The sequence below is a fragment of the Leucopleurus acutus genome, assembly GCF_964270905.1.
Source record: "Leucopleurus acutus genome assembly, chromosome: Y".
In the NCBI taxonomy this organism is placed as follows: domain Eukaryota; kingdom Metazoa; phylum Chordata; class Mammalia; order Artiodactyla; family Delphinidae; genus Leucopleurus; species Leucopleurus acutus.
Window position 1 is genome coordinate 7984919 of NC_139164.1, and position 17766 is coordinate 8002684.

Consider the following 17766-nt stretch of genomic DNA (forward strand, 5'->3'; position numbering starts at 1 on the left):
TGCCGGCGACTTGGCTTTAGCCCTGTGATACGGTTAAAACAACTTTGTGCTGGTGCTGGCGAAGTTTATGATTCTAAGAAATTCTTCCATTACAGCGAGGTTCCGCTTTTTCTGCTGTCACCGCGAACCCCGCGATGTGACTCCCGGAGCCTAGCTCCGCATTCCCTGCTTTTGCTGTCACCTTGGGATTTTTCGTCGCCGCCACCTGTATTGGAGAAGGTGGTTGTGGTAAAGTTAGTTTGCCAGTCTCTCGAGGTTAGGGCGTCTTTTCGAGCTCTGGACTGGGGGTTGGTAGGTTTCAGCGTTGGGAGTTTTACATTTATTGCGTTTATATGAAATCTTGCGGAGTGTCGGTAGCTACTGCCGCCGCTGCTTTTGGTGATGAGGGAAAGAAAATGGCGGCGGTAAAACCGAGCAGCGAGACCAAGGAGGGGTCCCTCAGCTTGACAGCAGAAGAGCGCGAGACACTCAGTGGACTGGACAGGTACGGACCGCAGTCATTCACCCAGGTGCCTCCGCACGGGCTGGAGCCGCTGTTCTGGGAGACCTGAGCTCGGGTTGCCTCCGGTGGCGGCCCCCAGGCAGCGGTCGCTGCTGTCGGAGCCTTGGGGTCAGGAAGGGACGGGTTAGTGGCTTTACCCGAGCGTTAACAAGTCGCGTGTATTTCTTCCCATAGTCGACTATTTGGGTTCGTGAGCCTTCACGAAGATGGCGCCAGGACTAAGACCCTATTGGTCAAGGTAAGGCATCCTCGGACCTACAGTGTTCTTCGTTCACTCTCTGTGGGCTTTGGCTCCCGCGGCTCCTCTGAGGCGGGTCAGAGCTCGCTGTGGTCGCAAGTGAAAAATTATTTTTGCAAAAAAGACTTCACTTACTGCCTTGCGAAATTCTGAGTCGTAACCTGAGAAGCACAGAGGGCCGCGCTTTGTGACCAGGCGTAGCAGTTGTTTGGGGGCATTTTCGTTAGAAAATTCAAATTATGTCTGAATTTTAGCATCACAAGATCCTGAATGTGTGCAGTTTAAAAATTTTAAGAGTGTTATATCATTTGCGGTGTGTTTTTGTTTTGCAGTTTTTTCTTTGACGTCTAATTTTAGCTTAGCGTTTTAAGCTTTCTTATATCCTTGTTCTCAGAACAAGGTACTTTAGAGCGGTCAAGAGTTTAAATTGGGTATTTGAACAATATACTGATTGATACGTGTTTGATCTGAAGTTAAGTGATTTGTTTACTTGTTTGGGTCTAGCTGCAGAGAATATTGCTGTGAATGCCATTTTATGATCGTGTTGTTTCTGGAACCAGGGAGCTTTCCCTGTTTGTGTGAAAAGTTGTTGAGATTGTCATTTAGTTAATGGCTGCTCCTGTCGGCCAAGATGGCGGGAAATAGTGGGTGGAGAAATGACGAGGCGAGCTTTGAGGGAGGGAGGAGGTAAAAACAGGGAAAGAGTAGAAATGAGTAGGCTTTCGCGTCGGCTTGTGTAGCTCGATGGTGCTTAATAAAAACTAAGCACTATTGTTTAAAAGTAGAGTTCTTGTATCGTTACCAAGCTTTACAGCAGCATTCATAAACATTGACTGTGCTGTAGCCCATTTAGTTAATCTTATGTAAATGATTGCACAAAAGGCCCTCTAGTTTTCAGTCTCTGGCATTTTCTGTCTCCTGAGCAAAATTTGGTTAAAATATTTTCTGTTGTCAGTTGGTTCATAAAAGTTGGTAATTGTGCAACAAATATTGCTTCCATTAGATATTTTTTTCTAGCTGAAATCGATAGCTGTGGATTTCTCATAGTTTGTAATGCAATTGAAAAGGAAATATTAAGTAATTTTCATTTTAAGATGTTTTTCCTGCCATGATTCTTATCTTTAGTTTGAATTTGTGTAATCAACTTTCTTTTACCTGTAATCTCGCTTTTGTATTTGTTTTGAAGGCAAATAATGATCACAAACAACTGTAATATTTTTTTCACTAAATCTAGTCCATTTGATAAAACTTGAATTAAACTTCCATCATGTAGGTAATAGTTGCTCCATTAAAATGATCACTGGCAAAATAAATATTGATTAGCTCTGATATGATTTAAGCAGCAGTGATTGTTGTTTTTTAAAAAAATTGAGTATGTATTTTATTTTCAAAGTTATGACTGAAAAAATTCTGACCTTAGGGGGATGTTATTTTTTTTTTTTTCAGGCATTTTATTTAACTCATTCTAGTGAGAGTGCTGTGGTATTCATTGTGGTTTAATTTAAATTTCTTTTTTTTAAAAAAAACATCTTTATTGGATTATAATTGCTTTACAATGGTGTGTTAGTTTCTGCTTTATAACAAAGTGAATCAGTTATACATATACGTATATCTCCATATCTCTTCCCTCTTGAGTCTCGCTCCCTCCCACGCTCCCAGAATGTTATTTTATAGCAGTGTGACTTGATAGTTTAACTTAAGGTTGGTCAAGTTGAGTATACTGACGGTAATTTGGAAAAGAATGGGCAAATCTATTACTTTGGTTATGAGAATGAAGAAAAAAAGTATTGTGATGTTTTATGTGTTCAGAACTTTAAATATCCATATGCATGAGTTCAGATAAATTCTCAATTAGTGGTGCTAAATGTTGGATAGGAATTTGGTATGAACTGTTAAGATACTGTGCAGTATTGGGTTTAAATTTTAAGGAACTGTCTTCAATTATTAATTGTGAAGGTGAGCATGTCTTTCTCAAATTACAGTAACATTTTAATAGTGAGAAGGCTTGAACTTTCATTGTGTCTGGAATATTTGTAGCTTCATAAAATGCTTGAGTAATGTTTCGTTTTGTTAAACTACTGTAAATGTTTTGAGTGAAATGGAAATAAAAAATTAACTTGATTAACATTTAATTTTATGACTTGTGAATTCCTACCTCTTCCTAATGAATACTCATTAACCTTAATATTAAAGTAACTTAAGTGCAGGGGCTTCCCTAGTGGCACAGTGGTTGAGAGTCCGCCTGCCGATGCGGGGGACGCGGGTTCGTGTCCCGGTCCGGGAAGATCCCACATGCCGCCGAGTGGCTGGGCCCGTGAGCCGTGGCCGCTGAGCCTGCGCGTCCGGAGCCTGTGCTCCGCGAGGGGAGAGGCCACAACAGTGAGAGGCCCACGTACCGAAAAAAAAAAAAAGTAACTTAAGTGCAGCGAAATATTCTGGGCTATGTGAGCAAACTCATGGATCCATCTCTCCCTCCCTTTCTAGCTTTGTTGAGTTATAATTGGCATAAACTAAAACTGCTGGGATTGAATGTGCACAGCTTGACAAGTTGGACATATTTCCTCAAAGCCTGTGTTTAAATTAGGCTCTTTTCTCTCAACTTCCCTAGTCTTCAAGGGTGCTTTCTCCCAATGGTTAGCTTCTCTGTCTTTGAAAAAAAATTTTTAAGTGTAAATGTTGTTACGTACCATTAGAATTGTTTAATAATAGACGCTTAAAACTGTGAAATATAAGAATTTTTAAAGGATTGCCATAATATACAGTGTTCAGGATTTTAGATTGAAAAATAAATTAGTAATGTATTGCTTTTAGTAATACTTTAAAAATAAGCTGTAAACAGCTAGTCATTACTTAATCAAAATTTTTGAACTGTCACATGACCTTAACTAGGTTGCAGTTTAACCGGTGCTAACATTTAATCTTATGGTAATGTATATTTCAACATTTTTTTTTTTTTTTGGCTGCAACATGTGGCATGCAGGATCTTAGTAAACCCGGGCTCCCTGCAGTCAAAGCATGAAGTTCTAACCACTGGACTGTCAGGGAATACCCATATTTCAACTTATTTTTAAATGGGTGTATTTTAATTAACCAGGCCTTTTAACAGAAATTAACAGTGACTTTCCTTGCAGTTTAGAAAATGTTTTAGATTGATTTTATGTTGGATAGAGTTGAAATAGAATTGTCCACTGAAATAAAAAATGCACAGCCTGAGAGCTGTGAGTTTCAGTTTTATTTGGGGCCTTACTGAGGACTCTAGCCGGGGATACAGCCTCTCAGTCCTGAGGAACTGCTTTGTATAGGTAAGAGGGGAGGTCAGTATGTATCTTGGTAGAAGGTTTTACGGCTACTCATGAGGCACAAATATCTTGATGATTTAAGTGCTTTTCTAAGTATGGGAAGATTCAAGAAATTGGGTTTGTAAAATTTTCTCCTGAAAATATCTGAACTTTCTGAAGCCCTGCTTTGCCAGCTTTTTCTAGAGCACAGAGTGCCTCATGCCTCTTCTCCACCCTTAGCTCTTTTCCGTGATGTTGAAGGTCAGCAGCTGCCATGGCTAGTGGCTCAGTCTTTGTACAGGCAGATGACAAATGACATTCTTTAGTTGACAGAATATTACTAATACAGTGTTGCTTTAAAAGAATGCTGGGGGAATGTAGTCTGATTATTGCTGAGTTACCCATTGCTACTGTTGTTTGTTTAGAAGTATCTTTCTCAGTTTTTAGTCTTATCTCCAGCAGCAGTCCCCAACCTTTTTGGCATGAAGCACTGGTTTTGTGGAAGACAGTTTTTCCACGGGGTTGGGGTGGGAGGATGGTTCAGACTTGCCCGCAGCTCACCTCCTGCTCTGTGGCCTGGTTCCTAACAGGCCCAGGACTAGTACTGGTCTGCGGCCTGGGTGTTGGGGACCCCTGATCTACATAGTGTTATTGAAATTTAGCTTTTTTGGAGTAATTATGTTAACCAGTAAAAGAATTAGTAGGGAAGTTGTAGTTTGTTTAGTATTCAACAATGTGTGGGACTTCCCTGGTAGTCCAGTAGAATTAAGACTCCATGCTCCCAATGCAGAGGGCCCGGGTTCCATCCCTGGTCAGGGAACTAGATCCCGCATCCCACATGCTACAACTAAGAGCCCTCACGCCACCACAAGATCCTGCATGCCACCACAAAGATCCTGCATGCCGCAACTAAGACCTGGTGCAGCCAAATAAATAAATCATACATACATACATATTTAAACACCACCACCAAAAACAATGTGTGCTTTTTGCCCTGAAGGATAGTTTTAGAAGAGTTGGCATTTAAAAGTTTTTGCATAATGGAAGTGGTTTAAAATTGATTGAAGGGCTTCCCTGGTGGTGCAGTGGTTAAGAATACGCCTGCCAGTGCAGGGGACATGGGTTTGAGCCCTGGTCCGGGAAGATCCCACGTGCTGCGGAGCAGCTAAGCCCGTGTGCAACAACTACTGAGCCTGCTCTCTAGATCCTGGGAGCCACAATTAGTGAGCCTGTGAGCCACAACTACTGAGCCTGCACGCCACAACTAATGAAGCCCGTGGGCCTGGAGCCCGTGCTCTGCAACAAGAGAAGCCACCACAATGAGAAACCCATGCACCACAAAGAAGACCCAATGCACCCAAAAATAAATAAGTAAAATAAATAAATTTATAAAAAAAAATTGAAGCATTCATTTTTCTAGATTTGATCTTAATGCATGGAGAAAAATTTATTAAAATGGTTTCAGAAGTAGCTTTTTATACAGTAATATTTCAGTGGTGATATATAAGGTACCCTTACATTATATGTATTTTCTGTTTGTTGACATTTAAGCATATATTAATTTCCTTTTTTTTTTTTTTTTTTTGGCCAAGTCTTGTGTCTTTTGGAATCTTAGTTCCCTGACTAGGGATTGAACTCAGCAAGTGAGGGACGGAAGTGGGGCGGCCCACAGCAGTGAAAGTGCCAAATCCTAACCACTGGACCACCAGGGAATTCCCTATATTCATTTCCATTTTAAGAAAGTTGTTTGGGTTAAAAAAAGTGACAATAGAAACGTCATGTTTTGCTATTTAGAAATTGTCTTTAATTTGAGGCATTAAAAATTATTTTCTTGTTAGGAAAGTTGTATTCTAAACCATTATAGTTTCAGTGCACGTTACTAGACAAAGTTTTGCCTAGGCATTATGTAGGAATGTTAGTATAAAATTTTGGTATAACACTAGTCATAAAGACCAGAAGAAATTATAGGAAGTGTTTTCATATTTGGGCACAATTCAGAACTGGCAGGTTATAAATGGAAACTTTCTTTTTTTAAAAAAAATTAATTAATGAATTTATTTTTGGCTGCGTTGGGTTTTCATCACTGTGCATGGGCTTTCTGTAATTGCGGTGAGCAGGGGCTACTCTTTGTTGCAGTGCACAGACTTTTTATAGCGGTGGCTTCCCTTGTTGCGGAGCACAGGCTCTAGGCACACAGGCTTCGATAGTTGTGGCGCTCGGGGTCAGTAGTTGTGGCTTGCCGGCTCTAGAGAGCAGGCTCAGTAGTTGTGGTGCATGGGCTTAGTTGCTCCATGACATGTGGGATCTTCCTGGAGTGGGGCTCGAACCCGTGTCCCCTGCTTTGGCAGGTGGATTCTTAACCACTGTGCCACCAGGGAGGTCCCAGTGGAAGCTTCCTTAGTTTCAGCTTTTCTTTTTAAAAATGAAATTGCTCTATTTATTTTATTTATTTCGGCTGCTTTTGGGTTTTTGTTGTTGTGTGTGGGCTTTCTCTAGTTGCAGCGAGTAGGGGCTACTCTTCGCTGAGGTGCAAGGGCTTCTCATTGTGGTGGCTTCTCTTGTGGCAGAGTGTGGGCTCTGGGCACTAGGGCTTCAGTAGTTGCAGCACACGGTCTCAGTAGGTGTGGCTCACGGGTTCTAGAGTACAGGCTCAGTAGTTTTGGTGCAGAGGTTTAGTTGCTGCAAGCCATGTGAGATCTTCCTGGAGCAGGGATGGAACCCTTACCCCTGCACTGGCAGGCTAATTTTTAACCACTGCGGCATCAGGGAATTCCCGAAGTAGATCCTTTTAGAATTGAATAAAGTGGGGAATATTTGACACTCTTGTTAAGGTATGAATAAAACTGTTTTGTCTGATAGGAATTGTTGTGACTTGGGTCATAAAATTTGTAAGGCTTCACTCATTAAACAAAAATGAAGTTTTAGTGCTTGGCCAATTATGGAATCAGTGCAGACTTTTTTTTTACATTGGTTACATGATTTTTTATTTTAAAGTTTGTTTTTGCATCGCATCTTGTGATGCTTTGAGATATTTGCAACTCATGCTAAATAAACGATACTAATATTTTTGCAGTGAGGTGTCCAGAGGGCTAATTTACATTAAGAAAACTTATAACATTGAGTCGACAAATTAAGGCCTACCTGCACATGTTTACAGGCTGTGGGGTTTGTTTGTTTTGGCAATGCCACATGGCTTGCAGTATCTTAGTTCCCTGACCGATTTCAATCGGGCCAAGGCAGTCCTAACTACTGCCGAGTCGTACCACTGGACCACAAGGGATTTCCCTACAGAATGTTGTTAATGTAGGTTATTTAATGATTGCCATCTGTGAACTTACATTGAATCTTCAAATGATTCGCTTATAAATTGAGATAATAAGTCAGAGCAATAAAAACTAAAGTGTGATAAGTGCAAGATTTTTTTAATCTATAGAGATAATAGATATTTCTGCCTACTGTAGGAGAGGAAAAATCCTTTTCTCTCTACTCTTCTAGGTTGTTGGCTGAAATTCCTTTGTAATAAAAGGTAAATTAACAGGAGAAAAAAGGAGTTTGATAACATGTGTACCTCCTGTATACATGACAGATACCCAGGAAAATTGAATAACTCCAAAATGGCCCAAGCCACCATCTTAAATACCATTTACAGATTAAGGCAAAAAAGATGTTGGGGGTGGGAGGCAAGTTAAGAGGGAAAAGCATGGAAACTGAGGTTAAGGTTGTCACGTAGATTTAAATCTGGGTTCTGTCTGTTGATGATAGTTTCTTGTGATTTAGAGTCTTCTGTCTCTTCCTGGTACCAAAAGGGAGACATCCTTAGAGTGTTGTTTTCCCTTATAAATGTAAATGTTCCTTATGTTTACAACTGGAACTCTACTCCATTTTTAGAGATACTTTTGGGTCTGTGGCTTCTCAAGAGTAAACACTTCAGAATAATCCTATCTATGCCAAAGAGGCTTTTTTGGGGTGGTGTATTCTGCTACCTTTCATTATGTTGAGCTTGTTACCCCTTAAGTGTTGTAAGACAAAGACCCCAGAATGTCAGTGAAGAAGGAAAGTATAAAGTGCTTTAAAAGTTCACAGTAAAGATCAGTTTAACAAATTAAAGTTTGAATAGCTCTTTCTCAGTAGGAGTTTCTTGGTAATTGTTTTCTTGATTTAGAGCATATTGAAGCATTTTCTAATATTATTTTAAAAAGCGTAGTTTAAAATTAAGATTTTAGCGCTTAGAAACTTAAAGGATAATCTATTCTAGGCTCTGTTCCTCTCTGGGGTCATTTTGTAGTAATATTTACTTATGCTATAGTTTTTTATCTTGAGACTTTTTAATGAGTATTCATTGATCAGTTTAAGAAGTTCTCTGACAGATTTTTGGAAGGATACTTGGGAGTATTTAATAATGGTCATCTTGGACCCATATTCCAGGGCTGATTTACATTATGTTCCCATCCCATCTCCCCTTTTTTAACATGGCCGTATATAACTTAAAATACACCTTAAAGACTGTGTTAGTCAATACCCAGGAGTACAGATTTTATATATACCTAGAAGTGGATTTGCTGAGTCATACGGTAATTCTGAGTTAAATCTTGAGGAACCAGTTGTTTTCCACATTTTTTTTTTCCTTTTTTTGGCTGCACTGCATGGCATGTGGAACTTCCTGGACCAGGGATCAAACCTGCGCCCCCTGCAGTGGAAGCGCATAGTCTTAAGCGTTTTTGTTTTCATAGTTTACCATTTCCCTACTTTTTGCTTAGATTCAGAGTTATCTTTTACAGACATGCTGTAGTTGGCTCTTTCCCAGGTCCAGTCTGGCATCTCTGACATTTGTTTGGAATGTGTATACTGTTCACATTTAGTCTCAACTTAAGGATACCTACTCCTTTATTTGCTTCCTGTCTCTCTCATTTTTTATTCCTGTAATTAATTAATTAATTAATTAATTATTTGGTTGCACTTGGTCTTAGTTGCTGAAGGTGAACTCCTTAGTTGTGGCTCACTGGCTCCTTAGCTGTAGCACGTGGGCTCCTTAATTGTGGCATGTGAACCCTTAGTTGCGGCATGCATGTGGGATCTAGTTCCCTGGCCAGGGATCATACCCGGGCCCCCCTGCATTGGGAATGCCGTGTCTTACCCACGGTGCCGCCAGGGAAGTCCCTCCTTGTTGTTGTTGTTGTTGTTGTTGTTGTTTGGTGGTACGTGGGCCTCTCACCACTGTCGCCTGTTCCATTGCGGAGCACAGGCTCCGGACGTGCAGGCTCAGCGGCCATGGCTCACAGGCCCGGCTGCTCCGCGGCATGTGGGATCTTCCAGACCGGGGCACGAACCCGCGTCCCCTGCATCGGCAGGCGGACTCTCAACCACTGCGCCACCAGGGAAGCCCCCCTCCTTGTTTGTTGTTTTTTTAGTTGTATCTTTTAAAATTTATTGACGTTAAATTCACATAGTATAAAATTCACCACTTTAATACTTTAAATCTGTACAGTTTAATGCTTAATATTAGTACATTCAAAATGTGTGGTTGTACTGTTACCTGATTTTGGACATTTTCATCATCACCCACCAAACAATCCCAGCAATTGCTACCCATGGCCCTTCTCTGCTCACCCCTTAAGAAACAAACAATATGTGGCCTTTTGTGTCTGGTTTTTTTCAGTTAGCATAAGATTTGCAAGGTTCATCTATGTTGTATATCATGTATCAGTACTTCATTCTTGTTTGTGGCTAATATTCCATTATGTGGATATGCCACATTCTGGTTATTTATTTATCCTTCGATGAACATTGGGTTATTTTCAGTTTTACCTGTTATGAATACAGCAACCCCTTGCTTATTCTTGGTTTTGCTTCTCTGGTCTCAAGTTACCCCCAGTCAGCTGCAATCCAAAAGTAAATGAGAAATTCCAGAAATAATTCATCAGTGTTAAATTGTGTGCTGTTTTGAGTACCACGATGAAATCTCTCCCTGTCTTGCTACCTCCTGTCCAGGATGTGAATCATCCCTTGTCCAATGTATCCATGCTGTAAATGCCACCCACCCCATAGTTCACTTAGTAGCCCTCTCAGTTATCAGATTGACTGCCCTAGTAATTATATTCAAGTAACCCTTATTTTACTTATTAATGGCCCCAAAGTAGAAAAGTAGTGACTCCAGCAGTTTATAAATTAGGCACAGTAAGAAAATATCCAAATTGCAATGTTTGTTATGTATGGTATTGGGAAAAAACCATAGTACAGTAAACCTTTGAAAAACATAGGTTTGAACTACAGAGTCCACTTAATTCTTTTTTACACAGTTAATATGTATAATACTATAGTGGTACATGAATGGAAGTTGGTTGAATCCTTGAGTACAGAACTGAGGATGCAGAACTTGTGTTAGGAAGGGCCAACTGATGGTGAACTCATACTTGGATTTTTGACTACTTGGGTATTGGTGCCCCTAACCCCTACATTGTTCAAGGGTCAGTTGTGTATATAGGCTTCAGACATCCCCTGGGGTCTTGGAACATATCCCCCAACTGTAAGGGTGGACTACTGTAGTACATTTTGTTGATGTTCCTCCTGCCTTTATGACACATTACTTGTGTGGTAGGTATCAGTTCTAAACATGGAATATGTCATTGCACTGCCTTCTGATCTCCGGTTTTAATGATGAAAAGCCAACCAGTAATGAGATCATTTTCTGCCTCTCAACACAGTAAGTCATTTTTCTGTTGTTGGTTTAAAGATGTTTGATTTGTTTTTGGCTGTTAACAGTTTGCCTGTGGATATACCTACGTCTAGTTCTGTTTAGTTTTAGTCTCTGGACTTTCTTTAGCTTCTTGGATCTGTACTTAATTTTTCAAAAATCAAAGTTGCGGGGTTCCTTGGTGGTCCAGTGGTAAAGAATCCACCTTCCAATGCAGGGGATGAGGGTTTGGTCCCTGGCCAGGGGGTAAGATCCCACACCTGAGTGCCACAACTACTGAGCTTGTGCGCCTCAACTAGAGCCCCCATGCTGCAAACTGCAGAGCCGACGTTCTTTGGAACCCGCATGCCACAGTTACAGAGCACACAACCTGGAGCCTGTGCGCCGTAACTAGGGAAGAGAAAACCCACATGCTACAACTAGAGAGAAGCCCGTGGGCCACAGCGAAGAGCCTGTGTGCCACACGAAAGATCCTGTGTGCTGCAACTAAGACCTGACACAGCCAAAATAAAAAATAATAATAAACAATAAATAAATCTTTAAAAAAAGAAATAAAAGTTGGGAAGTTTCTGTGGTAATTACTTGAAATATTTTTCTATACCCTTTTCCTCTCCACTGGGGTTCTCATTACAGCTAGGGTGTAATGCTCGACATTATCTCCACAGGGGTCAGAAGCTCTTTTTTTAAAGTTAAGTATTGTAATTGTTTTGGATTGGACAGTTATATTGATGTATGAAATGTATTTTAATGGCTCTTTTGCTTATTTCATACTTTCTGTTGAGCGTATCAACTTTAGCTTTTCATGAAAGTAATATTTTTAGCTCTAATTTCTGTCTGCTTTCTTATGACTTTTGTGTTTAGATTATGCATGTGTTTATTAATTTGAGCACGTTTTCTTTTATTTTTTTGAACACAATTTTCTTTAATTTATGAATATGTTTGTAATAGCTCTTTTGAAGTTTTTGTGAATACAATATATAGATTCATTTGGGGTCAGTTTCTGTTGACCTTTTTTTTTTTCTTTTGATTAATACAGGTAATACTTTCCTCTCTTTTTATGTGTTTAGTAATTTTTGAGTAAAAATAGGACATTTTAGATAAGTATTATAGCAACTTTCTTTGGGGGGGGCTGGATTTACAATGTGGAACTGTCTTCTCTGTGAATGTCTGCACGATATTAAAAAAATTTGTTTTTCTGTTTTAGCTCTGTAGAAGTTGTCTTACTGTCTTCATAGTCCATAGTTGGTGCAGAAATTTTAAGACACCTCAAACACATGAACCTTCTGTTCTGTGCAGGATAATTATGTATGACTTGCAGAACACATTAGAAGTTGGAGTTTTTAAAATTTATTTTAATTTTGGTTGCGTTGGGTCTTTGTTGCTGCAAGCGGGTTTTTTCTCGTGGTGAGTGGGGGCTACTCTTGGTTGCGGTGTGAGTGCTTCTCATTACGGTGGCTTCTTATTGCAGAGCATGGGCTGTAGGTGCGCAGGCTTCAGTAGTTGGGGCACACGGGCTCAGTAGTTGTGGCTTGTGGCCTCTAGAGTGCAGGCTCAGTAATTGTGTTGCACGTGCTTAGTTGCTCCATGGCATGTGGGATATTCCCAGATCAGGGATCGAACCCATGACCCCTGCACTGGGAGGCAGATTTTTAACCACTGAGCCACCAGGGAAGTCCCCAAAAGTTGCAGTTTTTAAATCTCCCTTGACTTTCACTTGAGGCTGTCTTGGATCTTTCCCTTACATGTGTACTTTCTTACCAGCCATGATGTGCTTATGTGCTGCTCAACTCACACTGAGGCTGCAAACTAAAGCTAGAAAAGCCATTAGTTTTTGTCACCCACTGTCATATTTGTTACTTTTACTTTGTATGACTATGGGTTTTCACTAACTTCCCATTCACATTTGACATTTTATGTAGCAAAGCTGCTGACTTCATATCTGGTAAGTATATATTCTATAGTTGAAGCTTTAGCAGCTTCTCCAGAATAAAAGGTTCTTAGTTGTTTTTCTTTAATCTCTTTCCAGTGTCCTGAAATTAATGTTTTTGTAACTTTCAAGATTGTATTTAAAATTTTTTCCTTTTCTTCCTTTTTTTTTTTTTTTTAAGAGGGTATTAATTATCCTGTTAAATGGTGCCCTTACTGGAGTACTTTTTTAGGATACTGCATTTTGTGATAGGGAAGAAAATTTATATGTAGTTCTTGGCATTGGGCCTGACACAGTGGCAGTTTATTACAAGTTAAATGTTATATTGGGAGCTTCCTGGTGGCACAGTGCTTGAGAATCTGCCTCCCAGTTTGGGGGACACAGGTTTGAACCCGGTCTGGGAAGATCCCACGTGCTATGGAGCAACTAAGCCCATGCACCACAACTATTGAGCCTGCGCTCTAGAGCCCGCAAGCCACAACTACTGAGCATGTGTGCCACAACTACTGAAGCCTGTGTGCCTAGAGCCTGTGCTCCAGAACAAGAGAAACCACCTCAATGAGAAGCCCATGCAACGCAACGAAGAGTAGCCCCTGCTTGACGCAACTAGAGAAAAACCGCACACAGCAACAAAGACCCAATGCAGCCAAAATAAATAAAATACATAAATTTTTAAAAATATATTATTTTGGAAAAGACATTTTAATTTGAACTCAGGCAGTGCTTTAGAAACGAAGGAGACAATTTTAAGAGATTTCTTGAAACACACTTTCTTTTGGTTTTTTAAATATACTACTTGCATTGACTTCATTTCTGATTACACTTGAGTGTCCTTTGCAGATTTACTCCTTTCCTTCCTCATTAGATTATGTTTGATATTATAAACCAAATGATATATATTTAAAATGTGCAATTTGTTGCAATTTGTTAATGTGCAATTTGGTATGTATATAAATATGAAGCCACCACTGAAAGCAACATAGTGAATATAGCCATCAGCCTCTCAATTTTCCTGTGCCCTTTTGTAATCATTCTCTTTTTACCACTGCTGCCCCATTTGTCATTATATAGTCACTGATCTGTTTTTTGTCACTAAAGATTAGTTTTGCAGTTTATAGAACTTTCTATAAATGGAATTATACAAAGTAAACCGTTTCAGTATTTCTTCTCTCCCTCAGCTTCTTTTCAGGTTTTTTGATTTTGTTCTGTCAGTAGTTTATTCTTTGGAAAACTTGAGCATCTTATTGCTTGCTTCTCTGTATATGTTCTTTGAAGTGCTTGTTCAAGTCTTTCCATTTTTGAAAGTTACTTTTTTTTTTTACTCAGATTTAGGAGTTAAAAAAAATACATATATTTTGGTTTGGATTCTTTATCTGATAAGTAATCTGTAAAACATCTCTCCCATTTTGTGTATTCGTTCTCCTAATATTAGTGTGTTTTGAAGAGCAGAAGTTTGCAGTTTTCATAAAGTTCACTTTGTCTTTTTTATTCTGTGGATTGTGTTTTTCTTGCTTTATTAAGGTTATCTTTACCTAAGTTAAGGTAAAAGAGGTTGTCTTCTTTGTTTTCTCATGAATGTCTTATTATTTTATATTTTACCTAGATGTGTGATCTGTTAGTAATTTTATGCATGTAATATGTCAAAATTCTCATTTTTAATAAATGGATTTTCTTTTTTAAATTTTTTTTATTTTGATTATGTGGACCATTTTTAAAGTCTTTATTGAATTTGTTGCAGCGTTGTTCCTGTTTTATGTTTTAGTTTTTTGCACTGCGCTGGGGCTTCATTGCCACGTGTGGCCTTTCTCTGGTTGTAGTGTGGGTGGAAGACATTGTGTGAGGGCTTCTCATTGCAGTGGCTTCTCTTGTTGCAGAGCACGGGCTCTAGAGCTCCCGGGCTTCAGTAGTTGTGGTGCATGGGCTCAGTAGTTGTGGCTCGCAGGCTCTAGAGTGCAGGCTCAGTAGTTGCGGTGCACGGGCTTAGTTGCTCCTTGGCATGTGGGATCTTCCCGGACCAGTACTCGAACCCGTGTCCCCTGCATTGGTAGACGGATTCTTAACCACTACACCACCAGGGAAATCCCAATACTTTGTTTTTTTTGGCCCTGAGGCATGTGGGATCTTAGCTCCCCGACAGGGATCAAACCTGCACCCCCTGCATTGGCAGGCAGAGTCTTGATACCGAAATCTCAGCCTCTTGTTCACTGGTGCGGAATCAAATCTCAGAGACAGAGTTTTGGATGAAGTAGAAAAGGATAGTTTTATTACTTTGCCAGGCAAAGGGGGACACAGCAGGCTCTTGCCTCAAAAAACTATGTGTCTCAAACCCAGGAGAATTTGTTGAGGCGTTTTATGATAATGCTTCCCAAGGGTGGAGTTGCTGAGAAGTTTAGGGTGTGTGCAGGGTCTCAGGTGATACAATTTTGATGAGCTTTTTTGGTCCCTTTAATCTTGCCTCAGGTGGTTTCTTGGCTGCTCCTCCCTTGATTAGCAACTGTTTGAATCTGCCTTTTGGGACTCATGGGAGGTCTCGAGGCTGGAGTCTTGCCTACAAGAAATGGGGGACAAAAAGGCCTCCTTGTTGCCCGTACCCAGAAACCCCACAGGGCCCTGCTCAGTTTCATTCTTAACCATTGGACCCCCAGGGAAGTCCCTAATAAATGGATTTTCAATTGTCCCAGCACCAGTTGTTGAAAGGATTACCCCTTTTCCAATGGATTGGTTAAACTTATTCCTAAATATGCCCTGTTTTCATTTTCATGCAATTAAAAATACTGTCTAATTTTCCTTTTGATTTCTTTTTTGACCCAGGTTTATTTATAAATTTGCCATTCAGTCTCCAAATATTGTGGTGTTTCCAGAAACCTTTATGTAATGTCAACAAAAAAATTAGTAGTCTAAGAAAGAAAAGGAAAATCTTCAAGGCAACCTGAGGATTATAACTTGGGAGACAGTCTTTCAGAAAGCTCTTAGGATCATTTCACCTGATAGAAGTCAAGACACAGTTATCTAAGTTTTCATGACAAAAGTTATACATCAGAGTAATATTTTGACAGTTTACATAGTCCAACAATGCAAGTAGTGGGTTATTGTAACCCTTTACAGGATTGAGGAAAGTGTATTACCCAAGAAATTACTTGCCTAGTGCCAGGAGAAAATTCCTTTTTTTTTGGTGAGCAGGTATCCCTGTGCCTCTAAGGGGATCTAGTTAACATATAGTATAGATGCACAAGCACATTAAAGGGGAAGGGGTATTGGCTCTAGTGGCAGAGAAGATTTTATGTTAAATTTTTCTTATCTTTAAAGTAATTTTGTTTCATCATTACTGGTTTTTAATTTAATTCCTTTGTTGTTAGAGAATATTCTTTGTATGAATTGAATTCTTTTACATGTATTGAAATTTATTTTATGATCTTTTTTGGTCCATGTTTTACCTGCACTGGAGAGGAATGTGTATTACTGTTGCCGGGTGGAGTGGTCAATGGATATGAATTAGGTCAAGTTGGTTGATGGTATTTTCAAGTCTTAACAATTCCTTTTTTTGGAGGGGGGTCTTTTTCAGTCCATCATTTAGACAGAAAGATGTTATATTGTCTGGCTATAATTGTTGGCTTTTCTGATTCACCTCATATTTCTTTTACTTTTGCTCCATGTATTTTGGGCACCATTTTTAGTTGCATGGAAGTTCAGGACTGTTATGTCCTCCTGGTATCAGATCTTTTCATCGTTATTAAATTACTCTCTTTTTCTTGGTTATAGTCTTTATTTTGAAATGAAAGTGTTACCTGAAAACTGGGTTTGCCTCTTGGTGGATATCAAGCCAAAAGGCACAACAAAGCCAAAGACTGATGGAAGGGTTTATTACTTGCAGCAAGTAAGGAGAATACCTGGGATCTTTCCCAAAGCAGTGACTGCAGAATTGGGGAAATTTTAAGTTAAAGGTACATGCATATTCTTGAAGGGGCTTGACAAAAGAGTCGGGCAAATGTTGATAGAAGTTAAGCTTTAGTTTTGTTGGTTTAAAAAATATTCACAACCTAAAAGTTGAGAGTTATGTTTTATTTAGTGGGAATTTTTAGGACTTCAGGCCTGGGAAGCAGCATCTCAAGTAGCCCTGAGAGAACTGCTTGAGGAGGTGAATGGGGAGCCAGATGTTTTGCAACAAAGAGCAGGTGTAACAGGGAAGAGCAAAATCAGACTCCACTTTGCATCTGTTTCATTGTCTTTAACCTTTGCTTTTCATTGCTTTTGTTAATATAATCATACTAATGGCCTGCCTAAGGGAACCTTGCCCCTCTGCCTGAATGTTGAAGTGCCTTTGTTCAGTTCACAGGGAGACACTTTGACCCTGCCCACCTGTGAATGGCTGCAGAAAAGAAGAAATTAACACATTCCTTCCCGATGCTGGCCAAGCCAGGCAAAACCAATGAGCTTTTACTTTACTTTCTCACTTCCTCCCCATCTCTGTTCTGTAAAAGAAACTGGCAAACAGAGTCCAGTAAGATGGTGTTTCAGGGACCCTAGTTCTCCATGTTCTTGGTCTGCCGGCTTTCCAAATAAAGTCGCATTCTTTGGCTCAACACCTTGTCTCCTGATTTATTGGCCTGTAACAAATTTGGCTTAGCCAGCCAGGAGCCTCGCTGCCCGTGGCTAGCTGGTCCTGGTCAGGAGATATTGGGGCAAGTCCCTAGCAGCTGCCGGGACCATGTGTCCTGAGGATCTTCCCTTCAAAATTCCCTGAAGCAGCACTGGCTACCCCAGCCCTTGGCAGTTGGAGCAAGGAATCGTCAAACTTCTGCGAGTCGATGGACTCGCATTTGGAGGGTAAGTCGCTCCGGTGTGCATACAGGGAACATGTTCCCCCCTCAATTTGGGCATTTCTTTTATGGGACAAGCCAATTTGGTTGGGGTATCCTGTTGGAGAGGGGAGTTGCTCTTGGACTCTACCTGACTCGGAACTGGTGTGTTTGTTTTGGTTTTGTGTGCATCGCTATTGGAATTTGTGCTTTTTGTGTTGGAATTTGTCTGCGTCTTTTGTGTTTTGGTGTTATCAAACTTATAAAAATGGCAAATACTCCATCTATCCTGAAGGGAAGCCCTTTGGGGTGTATAGTAGATAAATGGGCAAAA

The 17766-nt window shown here is 40.1% G+C and overlaps 1 protein-coding gene across 6 annotated transcripts in view; it reads left to right on the plus strand.

Moving 5' to 3' along the window:
- Positions 1-17766, plus strand: part of LOC309978899 (lysine-specific demethylase 6A-like) — a 186445-nt gene continuing 168679 nt past the window's right edge. For all 6 annotated transcript variants that reach the window (XR_014327152.1, XM_082865559.1, XM_082865555.1 and 3 more), the window contains exons 1-2: positions 1-484; positions 677-740. Coding sequence is in view for 5 of the 6 variants with exons in the window: in XM_082865559.1 (XP_082721685.1) it covers positions 333-484; positions 677-740 (216 nt within the window). In the remaining variant the exon portion in view is untranslated. The remainder of the gene's footprint in view (positions 485-676; positions 741-17766) is intronic.